Raw genomic sequence first — 22,188 nt, forward strand, 5'->3', positions numbered from 1 at the left:
AAGCTGGGAGACTTTTAAACAAGAACAGGACTCTAATAACTGCTGCACTTTAAATTCCAGACACTGTCTGCTGTAGCTCTTTTATTTTATTTTTCTTCTTACTTATTCATCTATTTTATTCTATTTTCTGTTTTATTGATCTCAGAGAATTTGACTTGGGAAAGAACAAAATTACAATAAAGTTTGATTTGATTTGAGCTTGACCTTTGACTTTCTAATGAGTTCATCTTTGAGTCCAAGTGAATGTTTGTGCCAAAAAATGTTCTCTCAATGTGTTTCTGAGTTTGTTGTGTTAACAAAAAAGGGACAGACAGATGACAGACAGATGAACCAAAATGACTCTAGCTCTGTTGTTGATTCAAAGACATAAAAAGGGTTTTATTACTGTAATGTGGATTTCGTGTCCACACGCACCCAAACGTTTTGTTTATTGCCACAAAAAGTACTGATCACCATGGATTACATCAATCTGTGTTTAGAACAAGTGAGACTTGGAATTTTAAAAGGCAAAAGAAACCAAAAATATTGAGTTCAGAGTATAGCCTGCACATTGCCACTCACCCATTTGCAGCTGCTGTTTTGGCTTTGTTTCACACGTACATCACGATGGCTCGAACTTTCTGAACTGTAGAAAATGCGCAGCAGCCATTTATGAGCGTCTCTTTTGTCAGCCCATTGTTATAATCACAGACAAAAGACAGAGACAGGTGTCACAGAAGCACAGTAGGTGGTTAATTATGAAATAGATATCGCGCTCTTGCACTCACTCTGTCATAATTACATATCCGTCTCATATTTCACTCCGGTGTCTGGCTCTTTGCGTCCACCATTGTTTCCATGGATTCAAATGACAGTGGTGGGATGCAGGTTTGTATGAGGAGAGGCCACCTGTTGCTCAGCAGGGTCCCCATCTGGAGGGAGATTAAGGTGCGGGTGCTGGGGGGGGGCGTATATAATTTAACTTAATTACTTCTGAAGAGACTGGGTGATGGATTAGCACCGTGTTTTTATTAGCATACGCTCAGTTTCTGGTCCCCAATGGCCCTCCAGTGCAGCCCAGTGAAACTCTCAATTGTCAAAACCCATCCATCCGTCCCCCTCCAGTCTGAAGTAGGATTAGATGATATATTGTTTTTATGTGCGCCTGAAATGAACTTCTTTGAGCCACGCTGGCGGTTCTGCTCTAAGGATGAAAAATACTGATTGATCATTCCCCTAGTTTGGTTTTCACATCAATATCTGGATGGATTTGTCATCTGAGTTTTTACAGGACAACCCTCTGACCATTAGCAAGTCTGCACCTGCTGAGAGGTTTCACTGTCATATTTAGTAGCAGCATTAACTTGATTGCCTGATGTACAGTATCTCAAAGTTACCACTGACCAAGGGGGGACCTCATTTTTAAAAGAGATGCTAACCTCAATAGATGAATTAACTTGTTTTTTGAAGGTTTAAATAAGATTAAAGAGCAAAACATCAGCTCATTTCAGCCAGAATTTGGTGCTTTCACTGTCATGTATCTTATGGTGCCGACTTTACATAGGCAAGGTTAAAGGTCCCATATTGAATAAAATGACATTTCCATGTCTTTTTTGATAAAGCAGGTCAAAGCTCAACATTAATACTGTGAAAGTATGAAAGACTCAGTTCACAGAGAAATGCACACAGGCTGTATTCAGCAACTGAGCCTTAAAACCAGTCAGTAGGATTTATGTCCCTTTGTGATGTCACAAAGTCATCAGCGCTCTCAGCCGCACCCCAAACTCTGCCCACCTGCTCCCACCACTTAACCTTGCATGATGTGGTTTATCTGAGCGTCTGCCTGAAATTTGCTGTATTTTTATTCGATCACTCACAGCCAATCAGAAGACAGGCTGATAACCTACTCTCTTCTGACTGGCTCACTATCCTGTTATTGCCAGAGCTCCAGAGAGCAGCATGAGAGAGGAGATGGAAAAACTGGGGGGAAACCCTCATTCCGACATCCCACCAGTCCGACATGGGGCTCTAATTGTCTAAATGGCAACACTTAATTTTCTACCAAATGTCCCATCATTCCGACAGTTTTTGCCTCCTATGGTTGGAATTATGGTATTTTTGTTCTTTTTTTAAACGTCCTGCCTTTCCGACAATTCCTTTAATAGCGTATTTTTTCCCCAAAAAGATTTTGCACTGGTTGGGCTTAGGCAATGAAGAAAGGAGTTGGTTAAGTTTAGTAAAAAGAGGCTAGACAGGCAGACTAGTCCCTGTCTGCGCTCTGCATCAGGGTATTCATCTATCAGCATGTCTTAAAGACAACTTGTTAACCTGTTGAGTAACGCATGTTTCCTTATATTGAAAGCCTTGTTGGAATGGTGGGATGTTTGCATGTAGTAATAGCAATGGTGGTATGTCTAAATGGTGGGATGTCGGAGTGGTGGGATGTCGGAATGACAGCATGTAACCAGAAAAACTACACTGAGGTGGTTTTTGGTTCTTAAAACCAGAAATATATCTTCTATCAACACTTCAAATGGGAAAGTCTAAAACATGGAGCTTTAACACCTGACCAGAGGCTCTGCAGTATAAATGATTTGGTTTCAGCTGCAGTAACAATACACTGTGACAGGTGGCTCATTTATTTTGGCAATACGCTTCTGGACAGCGAATGCACAATCTGACAACATTTGACAAACCAATCAGAAACAGCCATGTTATTCATTGGCACATCAACGGGATAATTCACCTCTGCTTGGACCACACAGCATCTCTATACCTCACACACTCTCCTCCACTGCCGGCGCACATAACAGGAGCATTTGGCTTGTTTTCCTCCAGCACAAAGGGATAGATTGAAGGATTAGGTGTGAAGGTATAGACTGAATAACCGGAGACTCTCCAGATATTTCACAGTCAAACCCTATTCTGAGAGCAAGGCCGATGTGGAATAAAGGAAGATAATCCCGGGGTTCTTCTTGGGATTGTGTTTAGAGACTCCAGGCAGAGAGGCCCAGATACCAACTTTAAACTGCTCTGCTCTGCAACAAACAGGTCACCAGAGCCCTTGTACTGTTTCACAGTCAAGAGCAATTTGCAAGCCTGGAACCATTTCACACTTTGTTGTTATTTTTAGGCTGACTCCTCATCTTGTAAGTGTGGAACAGACTGGAAAGAGAAACATATTTAGTGTTATACTGAGGGTAATGGAGCCTTTGATCTGTTTTTTTCTTTTTTTTTCAGGTGTAGTCTCATGAACCTATAGTAAAGCTGTCTTCATTCTCTGCACTTTACATAGGCTTTTGCATTAATAGTTGACTTTTTGTTGACACTATGGTTTGTGCAGGTCCTGCCTCTCTCAGTGCTGCCAGCATCAATCATCATCAGTATATAACTGTTATTTTTTTTCATCAAAGAACAGAATAGTAGAACCCCCTTATTTCTAATTTCATTACATTTGTTATGCCTGTGGGGCATTTTTACCTGTACAAAAACAACCCTTTTCACTTTTCATTGCCCAAATGCTGAACATTAAAAGCATTGCAGGCAGAGGGGATTTCAGGTAGAGCCCTACAACTCTGTGGTGTAAAAGTCTGGCTTAGATGTCAGAGGAAAAGAGAGAAATGTGACAAGCGAGCTCCCTAATGTACAAGTTCCCAGATGTTTCCTTGAATCCAGATCACAAGACATGCAGCGGTAAATTGTGATGTCCCAGAGCTACCTTTGACACTCCCGCTCGCTCACGCCCACGCTCGCCTCCACTCCAGTCTGTCACTGAACCTCCTTCCAGCCAGGTGTTTGGGACAAGCTCTAGGCTGCTAGAGAATCTGAAGTGACATGTCAGGTTCATCTCCTGACTGTGCTGAGCTGAGCTGAGCTGAGCTGAGTTAGCCTCCTCAATTACTACTAGACGTTTCAACAAGTGAACTGGAGGAATGTCAAGGGCTGCAGGCTGGGTGTAAGAGTGGCTTTAGTCAAGTTTTTTGGAGGGTGCATGTGTGTGCGTGCATGCAAAAGTGTGTTGATTTTCTTTTTTTCTTCTTTTCCCATGTGTTGACTTTAAACACACATGTACATAATTAGATAAGCCCCCACCAACACTCAGTGATCAAGTTCTTCTCCCCAGTATGTAACTTATTTGGCTTTTTATTAGCAAAAATCAAATATTGCTTGTCGAATCACACCCGCATACAAATGAAAGCTTTCTCGTACCTTAGAATGAGTTGTTACAAGTCGTTACAAATACACAAGTGGGCAAGTGTTGCATCGCCATTTTTTACGTTCAGTACTGTGTAGTGTGAGGAAGGACGGAGGCACTGATGTTGCATTCAGGTGCAGTCAGGCACCTGAATGACGCCGTCAGCAAACCAACCGGATGTCATTTTACTCCACGAGAGAAAGGCGGTAAAACGTGGGTCATGTAAACAATACAACATCACCATGACAACATATTGTCACGCCTGTATTGTTTTGCCTCGTGCTGGCGGACCACTTGTTTACATAGACGCTTGTTTATCCTGTTACATGCAGCGTCTGTTGTCTGTCTGACGTCTGCCCCATTTCACGTGAATGCAACATCAAGAATACGTTCAGATATGCAACCGCACAGCTAGATGGGGGGAACTCCTACACATTATACCTTTAAGTAATCTACATTTACATACGTACATGCACAGCTTTTATGCACCTCTTCACTTCAACTTTACTACATTTATTTGCCTGACTGCTGTTGTTTTTTTAGATTTGGTATTTAAAACTATTACCTATTATTTAGTACACAGAAGGATGTCACCCTGCTTCCCTTGACAAAAATCCCTATGATTTGTACACAAACTTTTGAATTAATGCAGAAAATAATAAAAAATAAGATCTGAGACAAACAAAAGTTGATGATATTATGCAACCGATCTTAAATGCTTTCTGGTTGGACTGGTCAGCTGCACCCAGTTATAACTCTGTAGACCAGGACCTGAAGGGAGACACAAAACCCCAGCAGCAGCCAGTCATACAAGATACAACCCTACAGAGGCCATGGTTGCAATACTACACACACATTACTTCATCAGGCTTAATCATCTCTAAATGTAACAGTAATAACACAACACAGAGAGGTGCTGCTCCACCTGCATAATGAGTGTGTAAGTTTGATATGGAGCGGTAAATGGACTGACTCCACTTAATATTCTGCTCCTATCCAAAGTGTCATAATATCCCCATCACACACATACACACTAATGGTGAACCAGTCTGAATGATTACCAAGTTTACTGAGTAATTTAGGGTTCAGTGTTTTGCTCGAGAACACTGGAGATTAAACTGCCATCCCTGCAGGTAGTGCAAGGTGACAGGTGCTGATATTACTTAAGGAGCTTTCAGACAGTGAACAGCTGCTGCAACAGCCTCCATTGTTCCCTCAACCAGAGAGACACCAGCTTCCAGGTCTGACTATCTGGTCTGGGTCAGTAGTCTGTGATGACATGAGCGTAGGACAGCAGAAACCTGTGGTACAGTACAGTGTGTGTGTGTGTTGCTACTAAAGGTCCTGAACCACCATTTCAACTAATCATGGGTAGCATCTGTGTCGAGCCCTCCGAATGTTTCTGAATTCATGAAACACTCTAATCCTTATGGACTAAGTTGTTTTTTTGCCCGCAAGGTGACAATGCCAATGAAAACCGTTTGTTTGCCATGCCTGCAGTCTTCGGAGTATCAGGCAAATTATGCGCCACAATCAACAGCCAGCACAAAGCATCTAATGGCAGACCCCCGGTGCCACCAAAACATCACGAGCCTGTCAGAGAGCTTAATCATGGCAGAACCCCGTGTTTTAAAATTCAAATTTAAACTCTTTTGCAATGCTAATGGCAGAAAACCCCCCCAATCAAGCCAGCACATCTCAGCAGAAAGTGCTTCAAATGTGATTTTCGACAGGAGGCTAATGTCAGGGTGTACAGTACTGGAAAAAAAAAAAAAAAAAAAAAGCACCGCAACTTGTAGTTAGCAGAGAGGACAGGAAGTGAGAGCGGCGTGAGACGCTCTGTTGAAAGCGCAGCAGCGGAGCCGTCGTGGGCTTTGATCAACAACCTGCTCGTTTACCACAGCTTGTCTCTCAAGCTCCGTCTCCAGGCAACTGAGGGCCGACAGTGGAGGAGGTGACGTCGAACGGACAAAACACACTCCGGAGGCCTCCTGTCAGCCTGAGGACCGCTGATGGAGGCATACTTTAATTCCTGAGAGAAAGATACAGAGCCCTTTTTTTCTCTCTATATATAAACCTTTTTACTGGCTGAACAAATTACAGGTAGTTTTCCCCCATCAAGACATCTGGCGCCTTTTCATTTAGCTGCGCGCCTTCAAAATACAGTGTTCTAGTCATTTAGTGAAGGGGAACAGTAGATGACTTCAACTTGCTTTTTTTTTTCCCCCCATCTCCAGTAAAAGCTTCCGCCCGAGCCCTGGACACAGATTGAGAGATGCATATTTATTTAGAAATGTATCCCAGACAGCCTTAAATGTCGCGTCTAGACAAACAGCGAGCAATTACATTAGCATTTAGTTGGCCATCAGGGCTATTTGTTTTTATCTTCATATATCCAGAAAAGCTCTGCAGTGTGCTTTTATTCAGTGACGCCCTTCACACTCACTCAGTTCCGGACATTAAGACCTAGGAGCTGCCCAGTAGAACCACAGCCTGCTGCCTGCCAGTCAGCAGCTCCATCAAAGCAGCCGGCCGTTAAGCACCTTGCTCAAGGGCATCTTAACTGGAGTTGTTGAAGGAGCAAAAAAGCGTGTCTCATTCACTTCCCTGTCCAGAATTTGTTCGCTGCAACGGTCACGAGTTTGCTTTTCTGAATTTTTGCCCGGGGGCAGATGTTCCACCAATTTCCTAGTTACCATTCTCCTCCTGTTTTCTTCCTCTCCAAACCTGTCCTCTGCTGCCCATTACCCTAATGACAGGATTTCCTAAGGGAGCAATATGAATCTTTCAGATGTCAGCATCACACAAAGTGCAGGGAGCAGGATTTGCATGCAGAAAAACTTTACACATTTGATGTAAAAGTCTACATTTATACGGAAGAAAACCAGCTCTAAAACAGACAAAGTGCAGCTAAACTCACACATCTTAGTTTTCATTCTGACTCCGTCAATAGAAGTGTTTCAAAGTGTATTTTCAAAAAGATATGAAAAGCAATATCTCTCTGAAAACATGCTTCAGTTTTGTTTATTTTCTGTCTAACATTCATGGTTGAACTGGTTTAATATGACACTCCATCGCAGTGGGATTCCAGCCCTGACAGCAGTTCAGTCCCACATTAACGACGCGGCAAGTGTCATCATGTCCAAGTGCAGCATCTGGGAAGTGAACGGGAGCAGACTGTTCTGCTCTACATGCAGGTGTGATCCCATCAGTCTGAGCGCTGCTGTGGGAACGCGAGGCGGGAGAGCGCAGGAGGTGTGAAGGCGCAGGGAGAGAGAGTGTGTGTGTCTCCGGTCCGTCTGCATGCGTGTGTGTGTGCGTGCAAGAAATCGTTCTCTATAATATAATGTAATTTCATTTCAATATCAGGGCGCAAATATACAGCGTTATGTTTGTGGATGTGCTGCATCTCATTTGCAGGGAGAGCAGGTGAAGGCTGGCTGTGTGGAGGAATACTCTGCGATTGTCAATGCAGTCAAATATGGTTGTTATTACAGTCTATTTAGGTAACTATAATCAGAAAATGGTGATGTGCTGTACGTAGAGTTAGATCCAAAAGTGGATTCAGACTTTTGGATCATACTGTAACTGCGACAACAGCGGGATTTACTGTTCGCCCGTTGGACAGGAAGCATCTATGAGCTGAGATCACATCACTTTTTTAATGCTTTTTCCACTCAGAACAGAAATAGAAACATATGTACACGAGAACAACAAGTATATTGTTAGGAGGCTGCATTAAAACACAGTTTAGAGCGCACAAGAGGATAGAAGAGAGGCTCTGTCCAGGTCCGTACCATATGTTGGCTGTGATGTAAGGTTTCATTATCAAAGGAAAGAGGATGAAGAGGAATAGATTTATCCAATTTTGCCTCAGTAACTGTTTAGGTGTTTGGGTGTGGATGGAGAGCTTCATGAAAACGATCTGAAAATGAAGTGTGGCTATGTCGTTTTCATACCTAAAAGCCATTGTGAGATGTAAGTGGCTCAGTGTGGCTGAAGGACCAAACAAACAACTGAGTGAGGAAATAAATATATGTGTGTGTGTGTGTTTAAATCAGGGAGCAAATGGTCGAGCAAGGCGAGCGAGTGGGTGAGCGAGTGAGTGACTACAACTGCAGTCATTAGGTGGATGCAGCAAGGGAAAATGTGTGAAAGTGTGTGTGTTTTTGCCATTGAGTGAATGAGTGATTAAGCATATAAGTCAGCAAACACAAGTATGTGTGTGTGAGCAAAAGAGAAAGAGAGAGAGAGCGAGAGAGAGGGAAAGGATAGGGCACCAGCAGGCCCAGTGAGTTTCCCAGTGACTCATTAGGTGGGTAATTAAGGCACAAAGCTTTGGCCCCAGGGCTCCACCGAGCTGCACTCTGAGCCTCGACTGCTAATGACGCCATCCTGGACCTTAGAGAAAGAGAGAGAGATGGCGAAAGAGAGAGAGAGAGAGAGTGCAAGATAGACAGACACACATAGATTGGTTCACACAGTAGGTTCCCCCGACTGCTCCTCACACACAGAGAGGTGAAAAGACGGAGGGGTCGATACTGTTCACACCCTGCAGAGACATAATGCACAGTCAACCAACCTAAACTGTTTTTATCTACGGAATCATCTGCTGTTTACTCACCTTTATAACATTAATAATGAAATGTAACAAATCCGTATTATGTTCAGTTTACCCCCAAGTGTCCCATATGTTGTAGGACGGTTAGGTTCTTTAGAGGTGTCACTTTTGTATCGCACCAGGAAATTACAATAATTGTCATTCGCAGCTTTTGTTGTCGCCGTACCAGAATTATAGAAGAACTTCACAATCTGATCACTCGGCTTCCTCTTGTTCTTCTTGTGCTCCAATCAACACTTTCTGAGGTGAAATCCCATCTTGCAAGACACATTTAGTGGAGATATTGAACATGCAAAACAAAATATGTAGTACTGTTGTAGTTACAGTAAAGCCAGGTAATGAATAATATTATGATTTTTTATTTAATACTGTTTAAGGTTTAGTTTTTAAATCAGGTATACTATAACTAATATTTTTCCAGGCCCTAAAAGGTGCTATAGGGAAGTTTTCTCTATAAGATCAGCCATTGTTGCATCTACAAGACAAGAGGTTATGACATGCCTTCTAAGTAGTGTCACATCTTCATGTTCTCATCGTGGAGGACACTGTGATTCACTGATTCACTATGGCAGACCAGGACTACTGTATGTGACAGGCCCTGCAGGCTCGGGTAAGCTGGTTAGCATGCTTAGTTTGATACAGTAGTAGCATAACAAGTTAGCACTGATGCAGCTTTCCATTGGAGACAACTAGTCTCCTAGTAGATGCTGAGCTATAAAGTTTTCTTTTACACTGGTAACAGCTGGTAATAGCAAAAACCTTTACATTTAGCACCTTTAAAGGCTGTAAAATTTCTCAAGCTTTCATATCATCATTTTACTTCCTTTGGTCATCAAAATATGTCATATGTGTCAAATATTCAAGTTTGTCAGTAGTCCTCAGTGCTTCTTCCCAACTGGTTATTTTTGGTAGAGTGGTTGATAAACAAAGATTGATCAGTTTCTTGTTGTTAGGTTTCTGCTGATGTGTCTCTGTTACCTACAACAGCAAATGAGCTCATCAGTGTGAAGATACGCTATTTCTAAGTAGTCTAATTCTATACCTCTGGAAGGCATGGTCGGGTCGGACCACTGACGAAACGATATGAATAGATACATTAACTCATCCATATGCATGCTGCAGATAGCTGCTAAAAAAAAGTTTTCAAAGTAAGTCTTGTCTTCTTTCTCAAAACCATGAGGTCAGAACTATGAAAATTGGCGTGCTAAACTGAGATGGTGAAATAAATATAGTCTACCTGGTAAACATTTGTCATAAGCATGCTGATGTTTGCATAAAGCACCTGTAAATGTATGTGTATACTATATCTCTCAGAGCTGCATGGCTGTAGACTCAGCTGCTTCTTTATCTCTTGTTTTTTTTTTTAAAGGAACGCATGATTGCTCTTTGGCACAGGAGACGCCGCTGATGTATAATGATTACGAGAAAACCAATTCAAAAATATATACAGGAAATGAGGTCTCAGCTCACTTAGTGTTTTCACTTCACCATCACTCCACTGATACCTCGGCCTGCTGTCTTGACACTGAGGAGGAGAGATGAGAGAAAAATACAGAAAATAGACTCTCAGATGTAGAAGCAGAGGAAGAGGTTAAGAGCAGTAGAGACCCTTCAAAGATTTTGCACTTCTCAACGCACAGCGAAGGGAACGGATGGAGGGGGTTTGGGGAGGTGGGGGTGGGGGGCAGGCAGCAGCAGCAGAAAGCAGCGGAGGAGAGCTGAAGGCAGAAGGGGCAGGTCCCCCGCAGAGAGCAAAGGCTGAAAAAATAGGCTAAATGGGCAGAGGAGCCGAGCAGAGAAACTTCCCCCTCCTGTGGCAGAGGGGTGAGAGAAATCGGAGCTGAGGGAGAGGAGAGAAAAAATAAAGGAGGAGGCGGCAGAGAGAACAGAAGAGTAACTGGCATTTCCATTTTGAGCCTGTATGAAGGCTAATGACTCAAGGCAGGCTGCTGAGACTGAGCGAGGCTTCTGCAGGTGGTCCTCACAGGAGTGGAGAGCTCCTGAGGAGACTAAGGCCATTTTAATTGGACACTGAATAACGATATGACTACTTCACAGAGAGAATAGTGGGGTGGTGCTCTCGGTTCCAAAAGGCCAATTACAGTGTATTCATGTTGTATTGCTTTTATCAAGACTTTATGGAGGTGAACTGGTGCATTCTTGTGTGATATTATTTCTAATTCTGCTAAGGAAATATACATTTGGGGTATTACAGAGAGGTTGCGTTAGAAATGGTAACTATTATTGATTTCTAGTGGGAGCAGTGTTTTCATGAGCCAGTCCCAATGTTGTCTGCATCTTGGGCTCTAATAGCATGTGCATTAGAGCGTACAGTATATTCACTTGTCCAGTCACACAGGTTAAAACAAGCACATTGTTGCTGGAGGCAGCTCTGTGTAGTGAAGGAAAGGATTTAATGTCTTTCAGCTCATTGTTTCTGGTTGGCACCATAAAGGAGACATATTATGCCCCCTTTCCAGAAATTAAAATAGTTCCCAAGACATGTCTATGACATGATTTGGTCAAAATATTCCATGGATCAAACATTACAACTCTTTTCATCCTCTCAAAACAGCCCTGTTCAGAATGGCTGGTTTCAGTGTCTGTCCCTTTAAATGCAAATCAGCCACTGCTTGCCCCGCCCCTTCTACTGGTCCCAGGTAGGGGTGGTATTATGCAAATTTGAATCCTAGTTACATCACTGGAAGACAACTGAGGGAACAGCTTGTAAAACCACATGGATTTCAATCTAGGGAACCTGCACATTACAGATTTTTTTGTCAATTCTCACACTTTTGGGGCCGGAAGGCAAAACAAACACCCAGATATATGTTAAAGAGCCTTTAAATAGTGATATTTCCATAATATGTCCTCTTTGAGAGCGATTATTGAAATCTGCAATAACTGATCCTCCAGCCACATGGAGGGAGCAGAATTAAACTGACCAATTCTAACGTACACTGTATCATCTTCTTAGCAAACTGTTTCCTATAGACATCCTGAAGGAATGGAACAGCATTATAATGCTTGGGGAGTCTTTGGCAGGCTTGTAAGTATAAATCTAAAACTCACTCGCCTTTTATCTCAGTTTTGGTCTCCACCACCACTACCTACAAGGGATGGGCATGTCTTTTTTTTTTTTTTTTTACAATGAAAATATATTTGAATATAATCCGCGAGTTATTAAGTGTGTCTGTTGGTGATGAGCAGGTAGCGGGCAGTGCAGTGTATAATATGGTAACAGTAACGGTAAAGCTTTGAAACCAAAACAATGTGCTGAAAAAAGCTAAAAAAAAAAAATCTTCTGATTCTCTGCTGGTTCATCACTACAAGCTGCAGCTTTCACATATCAGTAGTCTGTTAAGATGGTACATATTATATAACCTGAGGCAAAACAGCGATGCACTTGAAATCTTAAGATTGAGTCAATGTACGTGTTTCAATCCAGTGCTGTCAGGTACTGAAAGTTCTGCTGTGTCGTACCAGAAATACCCCCCCCCCCCACCGTCGCCAGTGGCACAGCAGCGATTTCCTAACTTCTTTTCATTGGAAACTAAATAAAAACACTGTGTCCTCTAAGATGCTGTACACCAGTGTGAGCACATCACCTGCTAATGCAGCCATTATTATTATCAGAAACAAACAATTCTCTAATCATGATTAGACGGGGCTATATCACCGAATGAGCGATGCGGCGGATAGGAGCAGCAGGATCAAAATTTCGGTTGCAGTGGGTGGATAATATATGCCGGGCTATTTTCTCCCCCCCATGCAAATGTGGTCGAACCATTTCTCCCAGAGGTGGTGCATGGCGTGTGTGTGCAGAGGCTCAGCGCTCCAATCTTTCAGCTTATTAATTTCATATTTACTCATTTATTTTTAAATGTGTTGAGTGATGGAAATGCAGCAGGCTGCAGCTCAGAGGTGCTTACATGGCAGATGGATTTAAAAGGGGGAAGTGAGCCAGTGTCAGAGGCAGGATTTCAATTCAAAGTTGAAGGATCTTTTTTCGTTTATTATTCATGGAAAAATGAGAATTATCTACGGGAAGTTGAGTAAGCATACATGATGTGTCACTGTGCTGCCTGTTCAGTACAAAAGCTACACTTTCCCTGTTTTGGGTTTTAAATGCCATGCTCAAGGGCACATGGCTATTGGACAATGGGAAAATGTTTCTAATGTTATGTCTGATGGATTCACATTTGGCAGCTTTGGGGTTGCGAGGTCTTGTCTGCATTAACTTCATATATCTCGGCAAGACCATAAAGCATAAATGCAGGGAAAGAGTATTAGAGACGGTGTAAGAGGATGTTGAGTGATTGAATCTCTTTAAGTCACATACATGATGCTGCTCCCAAGGGCAACAGTGTCTGTAGAATGAGACACTTTAACAGTGATGGCCTGCCAATAAGGGCAGCAAGTATACACACACTTGCATCTAGTGTGGGTAAATTAATTAACAATTGGTCATGTGACTGGAAGCCAAGTGTAAGGCAGCTTTGCTTAACCATAACACAATGTATAACTGCTCACCACAATTAAATACATGTCGATTCTGCATTTCCACCATTCCACCTCATGATGATTTGCCATGAAATGTGACCCAGCTGCTGCTGCGATACCTTCCTGTCCCTGTCTCACAGTGTTGTAAACTGCTGTGTGATGATTTTCAGGGGTCTGTTTCTAACTGGACTTCTCCGACTTTGTTTTTTTTTTGTGGTATTTCCAGCCTGAAGCGCCGTGTCCCCACCACTATAGAGCAGTTAATTCAACCGAGACATTTTGAGGATGCATTGCTATCCAGCTGCTGAAACCACCTAAGGAAGTAGTTTAGGGATGAATACTAACCAGATGCTGAAAACGTCTGAAAGGACACGAGGAGGTCATGTGTAGCAGCAGCCACTCGCCGGGTGATGCCAGTGTAATCATAGCAGATTTTTTATTTTTTTTTATTCTATACACTCAACTTTATCATTTGTGTCCACTTTTATGGTCCATTTATGTGATTTGTCATTGTTTGTGTCAGTTGCTGCTGAGTTCAGTCGTTTTAGCCCGAGTCATTTCCTCCAACTTCTCCTACTTTTTCTTCATTTTCTTATTATCCTCCCCCTCCTCCTCCTTTTCTCTCTCTCTTATTCTTGTGTGTTTCCTCCCTTTTTTATTGTCCTCCCTCTCCTCCTCCTTTCTATTCTGTCATCTTTACATAATTGGCAGACAGCTTCAGTTGCACTCCCACCACCTGGACCGTACTGTTTCTTATAGGATCTAACTATTCGCAGGGCAGGAAAACACAGGCAGATGCGATCAGATTTGTTAGTGTAAATATACATCTATTAAATCATATCTGGACCCGCTCCAGAAATGAGACATGTGAAATGAGGGCTCACTGTTAATTCCAAGTGATGAGTCAGTTAAATATGTTTGGCCATGTGCGGAGGGTCAGCATCACAGGAATAAATGGAACGGGTGTTTATTATTTATTCTGCTCCTTAGATGAACTCTCTCATGCATGCATATTAAAACCTCATGTTTACATATTCACTCTGAACTGAATGTAGAAACAGATTCGTTCACACACTTTCCCCTGGAACAACAAACACACAACCACAACCTGTTTCGCACTGCTCAACTCTTTCTCTGATGTGTTGATATATACTGGATATATTGTGTTTTTGATTTGTATAATCAACTTTATCCTTCTACATTTGTCATCCTGATTTTTTTTTTTTAATTCTGTTTCACCCAATATCACTCATACCTCATTTCCATGTTTTAACAATTGGATAAACAAGTGGTCAATGTGTGAGTGGATTTTCACCACAGCTGCTCCAGAGCTTTCGATCATTTTCCATGATCCTCCTGAGCAGATGTTCAAGTTTTCACAGAACTGCAGATGTTCAACTTTCCAATTTGCCTGACCACTTTCATGTTCTCATCCATTCTGACTCAAAATGTGACGTAACCTTGGAAACGTCACCATTTGCTAATGAAGATCATGTGATATGACAGAAAGCTCCAGAACAGCCTCTAAATGGACCCTGTGGTGGGACTTTTTTTTTCTCATTTGCTATTTCAATGGGCAGGAAAGAATGTAGCTCATTTCAAATGTTAGTATAACAAATAAATCCATGAAGAAACACAATGTTATGTTTGTGATGTGAAGAGATGGCAAGTATTATTCTTTACTCTTTAAAGACATCCCATCCATATGGTGTTTTTTAAATAGGTAATACAAGACATAAGACCAAAGTAAGCAAACAACACCATGGCTACATTTTTCCACCTTAAAATGCAGTTAACAATGACAGTGTCAGTATAACAGATTCAGCCGAGGTTTCATATGTTTCATATGAACCAGTCCCATTAACTTGTAGGGGTGAGATGGGTGCTGCAAAATAATCCTGACACCTTGTCAGTACAGTGAGAACAGGTTTGCATTAGCACAACACGATGTTAGCTATTGCTGGTTTCAAGCGGGAGCGTACCTATGTTCCCCGTTTTTTCCAAAATGGTCCTATGCTCCCCGGTTGCAATACGTACTGGGAAACATTGGACTCTTCTTCTGAAAAAGGGTCCTATCTGGACTCTCCATATGCCTGTCTAGCCTCTACCTGGTCTTTTTCCTAAACTTAACCAACACCTTTCTTCATTGCCTAAACCCAATCAATGGGACAATTCCACTTCTCACTCAAAAATAGGCAAAAATCTGCCAAGTCACAACTCCATTTCCAGGTATGGGACCAAAAATTACATGTTCCTTTTCAGGAAAAGCGGGGAACATAGGACCCTTTTTCTAAGGTCACATACAAAGCGGGGAACATAGGGATGACCCCGTTTCAAGCTAACAAAAGGCATATACAAATATCAGATGCTAACTGTGCTAACCAGTCTGATATAAGTTTGCCAGTTGTTGTTGTTGTTGATTTTAGCAACTACAGACTCGTCATCAGAGTCTGGGTCTGGCTCAGGCTCAAACATGTGAATGAGTCTCTGATGTTTCCTCCGGCCTTGAACCATTCTGATGCTCTTTTTGCCTGTCAGCAAAAGCAGCAGTGGTGGGTGATTCACAATTTCACAATGAGGAAATAAGTGTTGAAGTGCTTTCAGACCCCTTTTTTCACTTTTCTTAAGAAAAACCACATTAAACAACATTAGTCATAGCAGTCAGGGTGTTTTTACAGAGTTTAAACATGAAGAAGAAGCTTGAATGTAACCGGTGCTAGTGTTTGTCCATTGCTCTGTTCAGGTGGGCAATACAAATCTGTAGAGCATTGATTTAAACTGCCGGCGATGTTCTCACAACAGTAAAGTTATTGTAACCCATGACCTGTCATCCAGTACAAACACTGAGCAACAGATCAAACGTCTTTCATTAGCACGGAGGCACAGCTATCAGTCCCTCTTCATACATTCATACATACATTGCCCCTCTTTTGCCTCCTCCTCTGTGTTTAATGTCAGCGTCTCTTTGATGGCTCCGCACTAACACAATTTTCCAGAAAACCAATTTGTTGGTTGTCAGCCAGAAGCCCCCAGTTTTTTTTTCTCTCTCTCTTTCTCTCTCTCTCATTATTTGTCACGAAGCGATTTGTTCCTGTGAGTTTAGGGCTCCTCTGTTGATATGTGCAAGAATTTTCTTCCAGGGTAAACAAAAAGACAAAGTGAAGTAATTGGTTGCCAGTTTGCCATGTAAGGTTTACCAGATTGCCTGTCTGATCGACCACGGGCTCCTTCAAAGGCCTGAATGTTTGCAGTATGATACATCAACGCTGACACTCACACACGGCAGTTATGCGGCGGCTAATTTGCTCTCATCTGCGCAAACAAAGCAATTCTCCTTGGATAACACGATTTTAGGGCAGAGTAAACATCTTTACAACAACAGCAGACCCTCAAAAAGAAAAAGAAAAAAAAAGTCCACACCAGGCGACACTTTGCTCTGGGGGCAGCATGATAAATAAAATTTGGTCTGATAAATAAATGTAGAGCCTGTGTATTTAAAGGCCTCTGGATGAGATTATTAGCAGCTCACACAGCGATTAAAGCCAACTTAAGTCGCCAGCGGCTGTGTTCCCACTGCCTAATTGAAACCATTCCTTATTTACTCATCTCAACTAAGGGGATGAGAGAGCAAGCAAAGACGGTTTCATTTTCCACTTAATATCCACCGCCTCGTGAACCGTGCGCACACGCTCCAGCATCCCTCTGGGGAGAAGGACAGGGTATTCATGTTGCACCGAAATGAAAGGGGAAGGGGAAAAAAAAACCTCTGATCACAGAAGGATTAATTCCAGATCTGAAAGGCAGTCACCGGTGGAGGAAGAGGAGCGAGGAGGCAGGAAGGAGCAGATGAAGGGGGGAGGTGGTAGACGGCTATATTTCACCAGTTTGTGATGGCGACCTATTTCTTTGTGTTAATTCCTCCACGCCTTTTAACTTCTAAAGCTCCTGCATTGTGGCGCAGTAGGACAGAGCGTGATTGAGAAATTTGGAGGAGTATTTTTAGCCAAAGCACTCACTTTCCCTGAGGGGACAGCATTTTTCCTCCCCTACTTCTTCTTCTTCGTTTTCTTCTCCTGCCTCTTTAGTGGTTTCACAATGAACCGCTGGATTTGTGCCTGGAAGGAAGTGCTGGGATCCGAACTGAATCAGCTCTCTATCTACATCTCAGGAGCTGCTTCCTGATTGGCGCTGTGCAGGCTCCTACCAGAAATCCTTTTCTCCTCTGCTGCAGCCCTGATGATGTGGTGTAGCAGGCTGAGAGCACGCTACACCATTGTGTTGCAGCCTGCAGAAAATGATTGGACAATGTCACGCATATGAGCTTCAGTTAAATACGTCTGCCAGGGGGAGAGCAAGGTGTAAAGGGGAAGGGGGAGAGAGCTTCCATGTATAGGGAGGAAAATAGTCTGACAGCACAATTAGAATTACAATCAGTTACAGATATTGCAAAGACACGAATCTCATTAGATATAATCTTATCTTTCCTTTTCAGCAGCTCAAAGATATTTAAAGAAGACGTCCAGAATCTAAGAGGTATAATAACATCAACAGTTTCTGAAAATGAAGTTCTCAGGGTGTATTCAGATTTTCACTTTGTTCATGTTAAACGGAGCATCTTCTGTGGGCTGAAGGTATTGCAAAGTGGGCTGAGAAATCATTAGCAAAACAAGTATAAAAAGATTACATCCATGGCAAAAAAACTGGAGTACCAAAATGGAAAGCTGGTTAGCAACAGGAGGAATTAATAGCGAAGGGAGTCAAGAGACAGATGGTGAATCGACAAGTGATCTCTCCCCTGTTAGACATGAAAGAAAAAAAAATTACCTTCTCCTGCTTTCAGTTCAGCCCTGAGCGTTCAGTCATTATCATTAAAATGAAAACAATGTTTTAGTCTTTTCATTCGGCCTCCATAAGGTTTCTGATGAAGCTAAAAACATCTTCGACTCATGTGGCTGCATTGGGATTGCACTTTATATGTCTGTAATCGTGTCCCATCTGAAATGCTTTAGCACTACAATAAAGCATTAAAGAAAACATATGTAGCGCAAATCAAGCTTTGTAAGTGAAGTTTATGTTCAAGACACCAATTTCCTATTCATATCCTATCCGTCATGTCTCAGAGTTAGAGCAAGTCCAAGTGCAATAAACTGCTGTGATGCTTCCTCTCACTTTATTGTTTAAATATATGAATAATGTATGAAATATAAAGACGCAATATAACATAACAGATGTCACGGTGACGCATGGATCAGTCAACGTCAGACAACAGAAGAGCATGTCAAATGTACACAACGGCAGCAGTAGATCATGCACTAACATATTACGCACGGCGGAACCACATGTTGTTATCACAGGAGCTTGTTATCCAAAAAAGCTTTGTTTGTACCGGACGGCCATATGTAATAAATCACACAGATGTAATGCAGAACAGCACGGACACGTTTCACAAGACTTTACCGCGGCACAGGCAGCAACTCTCCGTTTGTTTGACCGACCAGAATTTGGCTTCCTGATACTCTCATGTTGCACCATGGGAAAAAAAAAAAAAATCCAAAACAAAACATTTCACACAGCTGGAAATGATGTTTATTTATACAGTGATAATAACCTAAAGAGGCTGGACTAAATCAAACAAATATGCTCAGGTTCTGCAGATGCCTATACAAGAGTCTACATGCAACTCCAACTGTATTAAAGAGATAGTTCAAAATTCTGGGCAAATTCGCCTATTGCCATAATCCCTAGGGGTAGGTTCATTACCTTTAATTATCAGTGCATGTTGTTTTGAGATCACAAGATGTGACCTGCACATTCACCACGCTATGAAATAATAATGTAACATTACGAGACGGAGTTGTTCTTAAGGCAAATGCATAGCCGAACTACATTCCAGTCACGGCTGCTGGGTGGAGTGATTTCAAAAGCAGTTCTGAGTATTTGCTTCATGTGTCGTAATTACACAATTATATATGATTATTTCATAGCGTGGTGAATGTGCAGGTCACAAATTGTCCACGAAAGCGTTTTGGAGTTGTCGGATTGTGTATTTGATTTGTTCAATGAGGGACAGGGGACCTGTACCATTCATCTCCATTGTATTAGCTGAGCAGCTCACGCCTCTGACCCGCGTTTCTCAAAACAACACGCACCAATAATTAAAGGTAATGAACCTACTGCTATGACTATAGGGATTATGGCAATAGGCCAATTTGCCAAAATGTTGAACTATCCCTTTAAAGACTATACAGCTATTTATACTGGTGTTCAGTGCTACCACACACACACACACACACACACACACACACACACACACACACACACAACAATGACAGTCTTTTGCCAGTCAGTGCTGCCCTCACTCGCCTCCTGTCTGACCGCCCATTGAACTTCTATACTTTGACTTTTCCCATGGATCTGAACCTTTTACTCTGTATAGTCTCATTGACTCTAATTAGCCATAGCTGCATTTCCCACGTCTTGTGACAGCTCGCACAGACAACTAGACCTCCGCTCCTACCACCCCGCCCACCCCGCCTCCCACCCTCTCCTCAGTCTCTCGTTGTGCATCCAGTTTTTTTTTTTTTTCTTTCTTGGCTCTTTCCCATGCTCCCCAGCTGTTTGGCCTGCAGTAAATGTCGCACGGTACAGTGTGCTGCTGGGATCCCAGCCGTCAGACATCCGGGGCCAAGCGTCAGTCTCAATTGTACTCTCTCTAACTTTCCCCCCTCTTCTTCCTTTTTGTTTTGACCGCACCTTTCTGTTTCTTCCTCCATCCATCCCCCTCTCTTTCTCTCTCTCTCCCCCCTGCTATAGAACTCTCCATTTTCTAATCTAATTGCTCCCACTCCTGAACCTGAACCACTCTCCGCTCCTGTGCTCATTACCATACATCCTGATTGGCTGATGTTGCCTGACAGAAGCTGTGTGTGGCTTGTTGTAACACAGCTGGTTGCTCCCTGAATAGGGCTGTCACCAGCGGCTGTCTGCTGCAGGTTTCATCCCCTCAGGAGGGAGGCCGGGGGAGACTAAAGTCCATCTCTACCTTTCCTTTTTTTTAAGCAGCTGGCCACTCACTGATTGCAGCTCATTAATGTCAGGCCCTTGTCCGCTCTACTTGGACAGTTGAGTTGAGCTGAGAGGGAATCAAAGCAAGTGTCAGAATATGGAGAGCCGCTGTGATACATAGCCTGAGCAATCAACTCTGATTGGATTTTGATCCACTCTTATTAACTCCCAGATTGAGGGGATGGAGTGAAAAGCGTGATTCTAATTGCCAAAACAAACTGGGAATGACTCTAAAATCAGTGTTGGTATCTGAATTGCAAATCTTCACATCGTGTCTCTCTGTTTTTTTTTTTTACCCCCCCTCAGCGATTTTCTTTGTCTTCCAGATTGGTGCCTCTTCATCTCTGTTGTGCTTTATCAATAAAAGTGTGTGAAGTTATCAAGGTCTAGCTGTACCACAGCCTTCCTACAATAATCATCAATCAGGCACATACATGAATTAAACAGAGGAAATCAAAAGGAGGCTACCTGCTGTGAAGTGCGGCTCTAATTTGCATCATTTGTGACAGAAATAGAGACCTGCAGTGGAAACTATTTCTAGTGTGGTTTCCTTTTGTCGCTTTACTTTAGAATCAGTCGAATCAGTTTGCTCCGGATATTACAGAGATGAAATCATTGCTGAACTATTCTTATTAACATTTTTTTTTTTTTTTTTTTTTTTTTTTTTTTTTTTACATAAATGTCACATCACAGGTGCAACACGGGAAATAAGTCCAAGTGCAGACACAGGCAGAAAGATGGTAGAATTTAAAGGACTTACAGTAGATAAAAGTCAAAAAGGCAATGAGGGTCAGGTGCAGAGAGGTTTGGAAAGGTCTGTGAAAATGCTGAGGTCAGGGGAAAAGGTTATGAGGCTGAATTACTCATCATTTCCAGCTGAGCTTTGTTTTTCTTAACACAGGAGACAAATTCTCTGTTATAACAGAAGCTACAGCTTTGGAGACTCAGCAGTGATTTGTTTGGAATAAACAGAAGCGTAAGTGCAGTATCAACATGAACAGCCACCGCCACCATGGCTTCACAGACAACACAGAAACCCAAAAGGAAGCATTCAGAAAGTGGAGGAAAAAAACAACACGACGCAGCAGAAATGTGTCCAGCTAAACCCAACAAACGAGAAACGATCTCAGATTACACTTGAAGTCGGTCCAAATACAAACAGTTTTTTTTGTGTCTCCCTCCCTGTTTGGTGTCTCTCAGGTGGGACGTCCACGCTGCGTCTCTCGTCGGTGCGGGAGCTGCCGGGTCAGCTGCAGGAGCTTTACCAGCAGGGCTTTGTCCTGGCAGCCGTTCACCCCTTCATCCATCCCTGTGGTCCAGAGTCCAACAGCCCACAGCACCAGCTCTACCGGGCCATCCTGGTCCGACTCAATGACGGGTAAGAGCCGGAAGATGAGACAGCCATTTTTGAGTTTATGTTAAATATGCAAATTGGAAAACTGAAATACAACACTGTTGCTGAAAGGGATAGTTCAACATTTTGGCAAATTGGCCCATTGCCATAATCCCTATAGTTTTAGGAGTAGATTCGTTACATTTAATTGTCAGTGCAAGCTTTTAGAATGGCGGAGCAGAGCCGCGAGCTGCTCAGAGCTATGCTATGGAGGCTAATGGGATTTCCCTCATCAAACTCATCAAATACACAATCCAACAACTCCAAAACACTCTCGTGGACAAGTTGTGACCTGCACATTCACCACTATGAAATAATAACGGAACATTATGAGACGGAGCAAAATGTTGAACTGTCCATTTAAAATGTATTGTTTTTGAGTTTAACTGAGCAATACCTCACAGATAGCAAAACAAACATTCTGGCGCAACA

At 42.5% G+C, this 22,188-nt stretch overlaps 1 protein-coding gene across 1 annotated transcript in view; it reads left to right on the top strand.

Annotated features, from left to right (window-relative positions):
• Positions 1-22,188, top strand: part of rftn1b (raftlin, lipid raft linker 1b) — a 119,569-nt gene that overhangs the window by 27,608 nt on the left and 69,773 nt on the right. The window contains exon 3 of the mRNA XM_083989189.1: positions 21,564-21,741. Coding sequence (XP_083845315.1) covers positions 21,564-21,741 — 178 coding nt within the window. The remainder of the gene's footprint in view (positions 1-21,563; positions 21,742-22,188) is intronic.

Source organism: Trachurus trachurus (assembly GCF_905171665.1).
Source record: "Trachurus trachurus genome assembly, chromosome: 16".
NCBI lineage: Eukaryota > Metazoa > Chordata > Actinopteri > Carangiformes > Carangidae > Trachurus > Trachurus trachurus.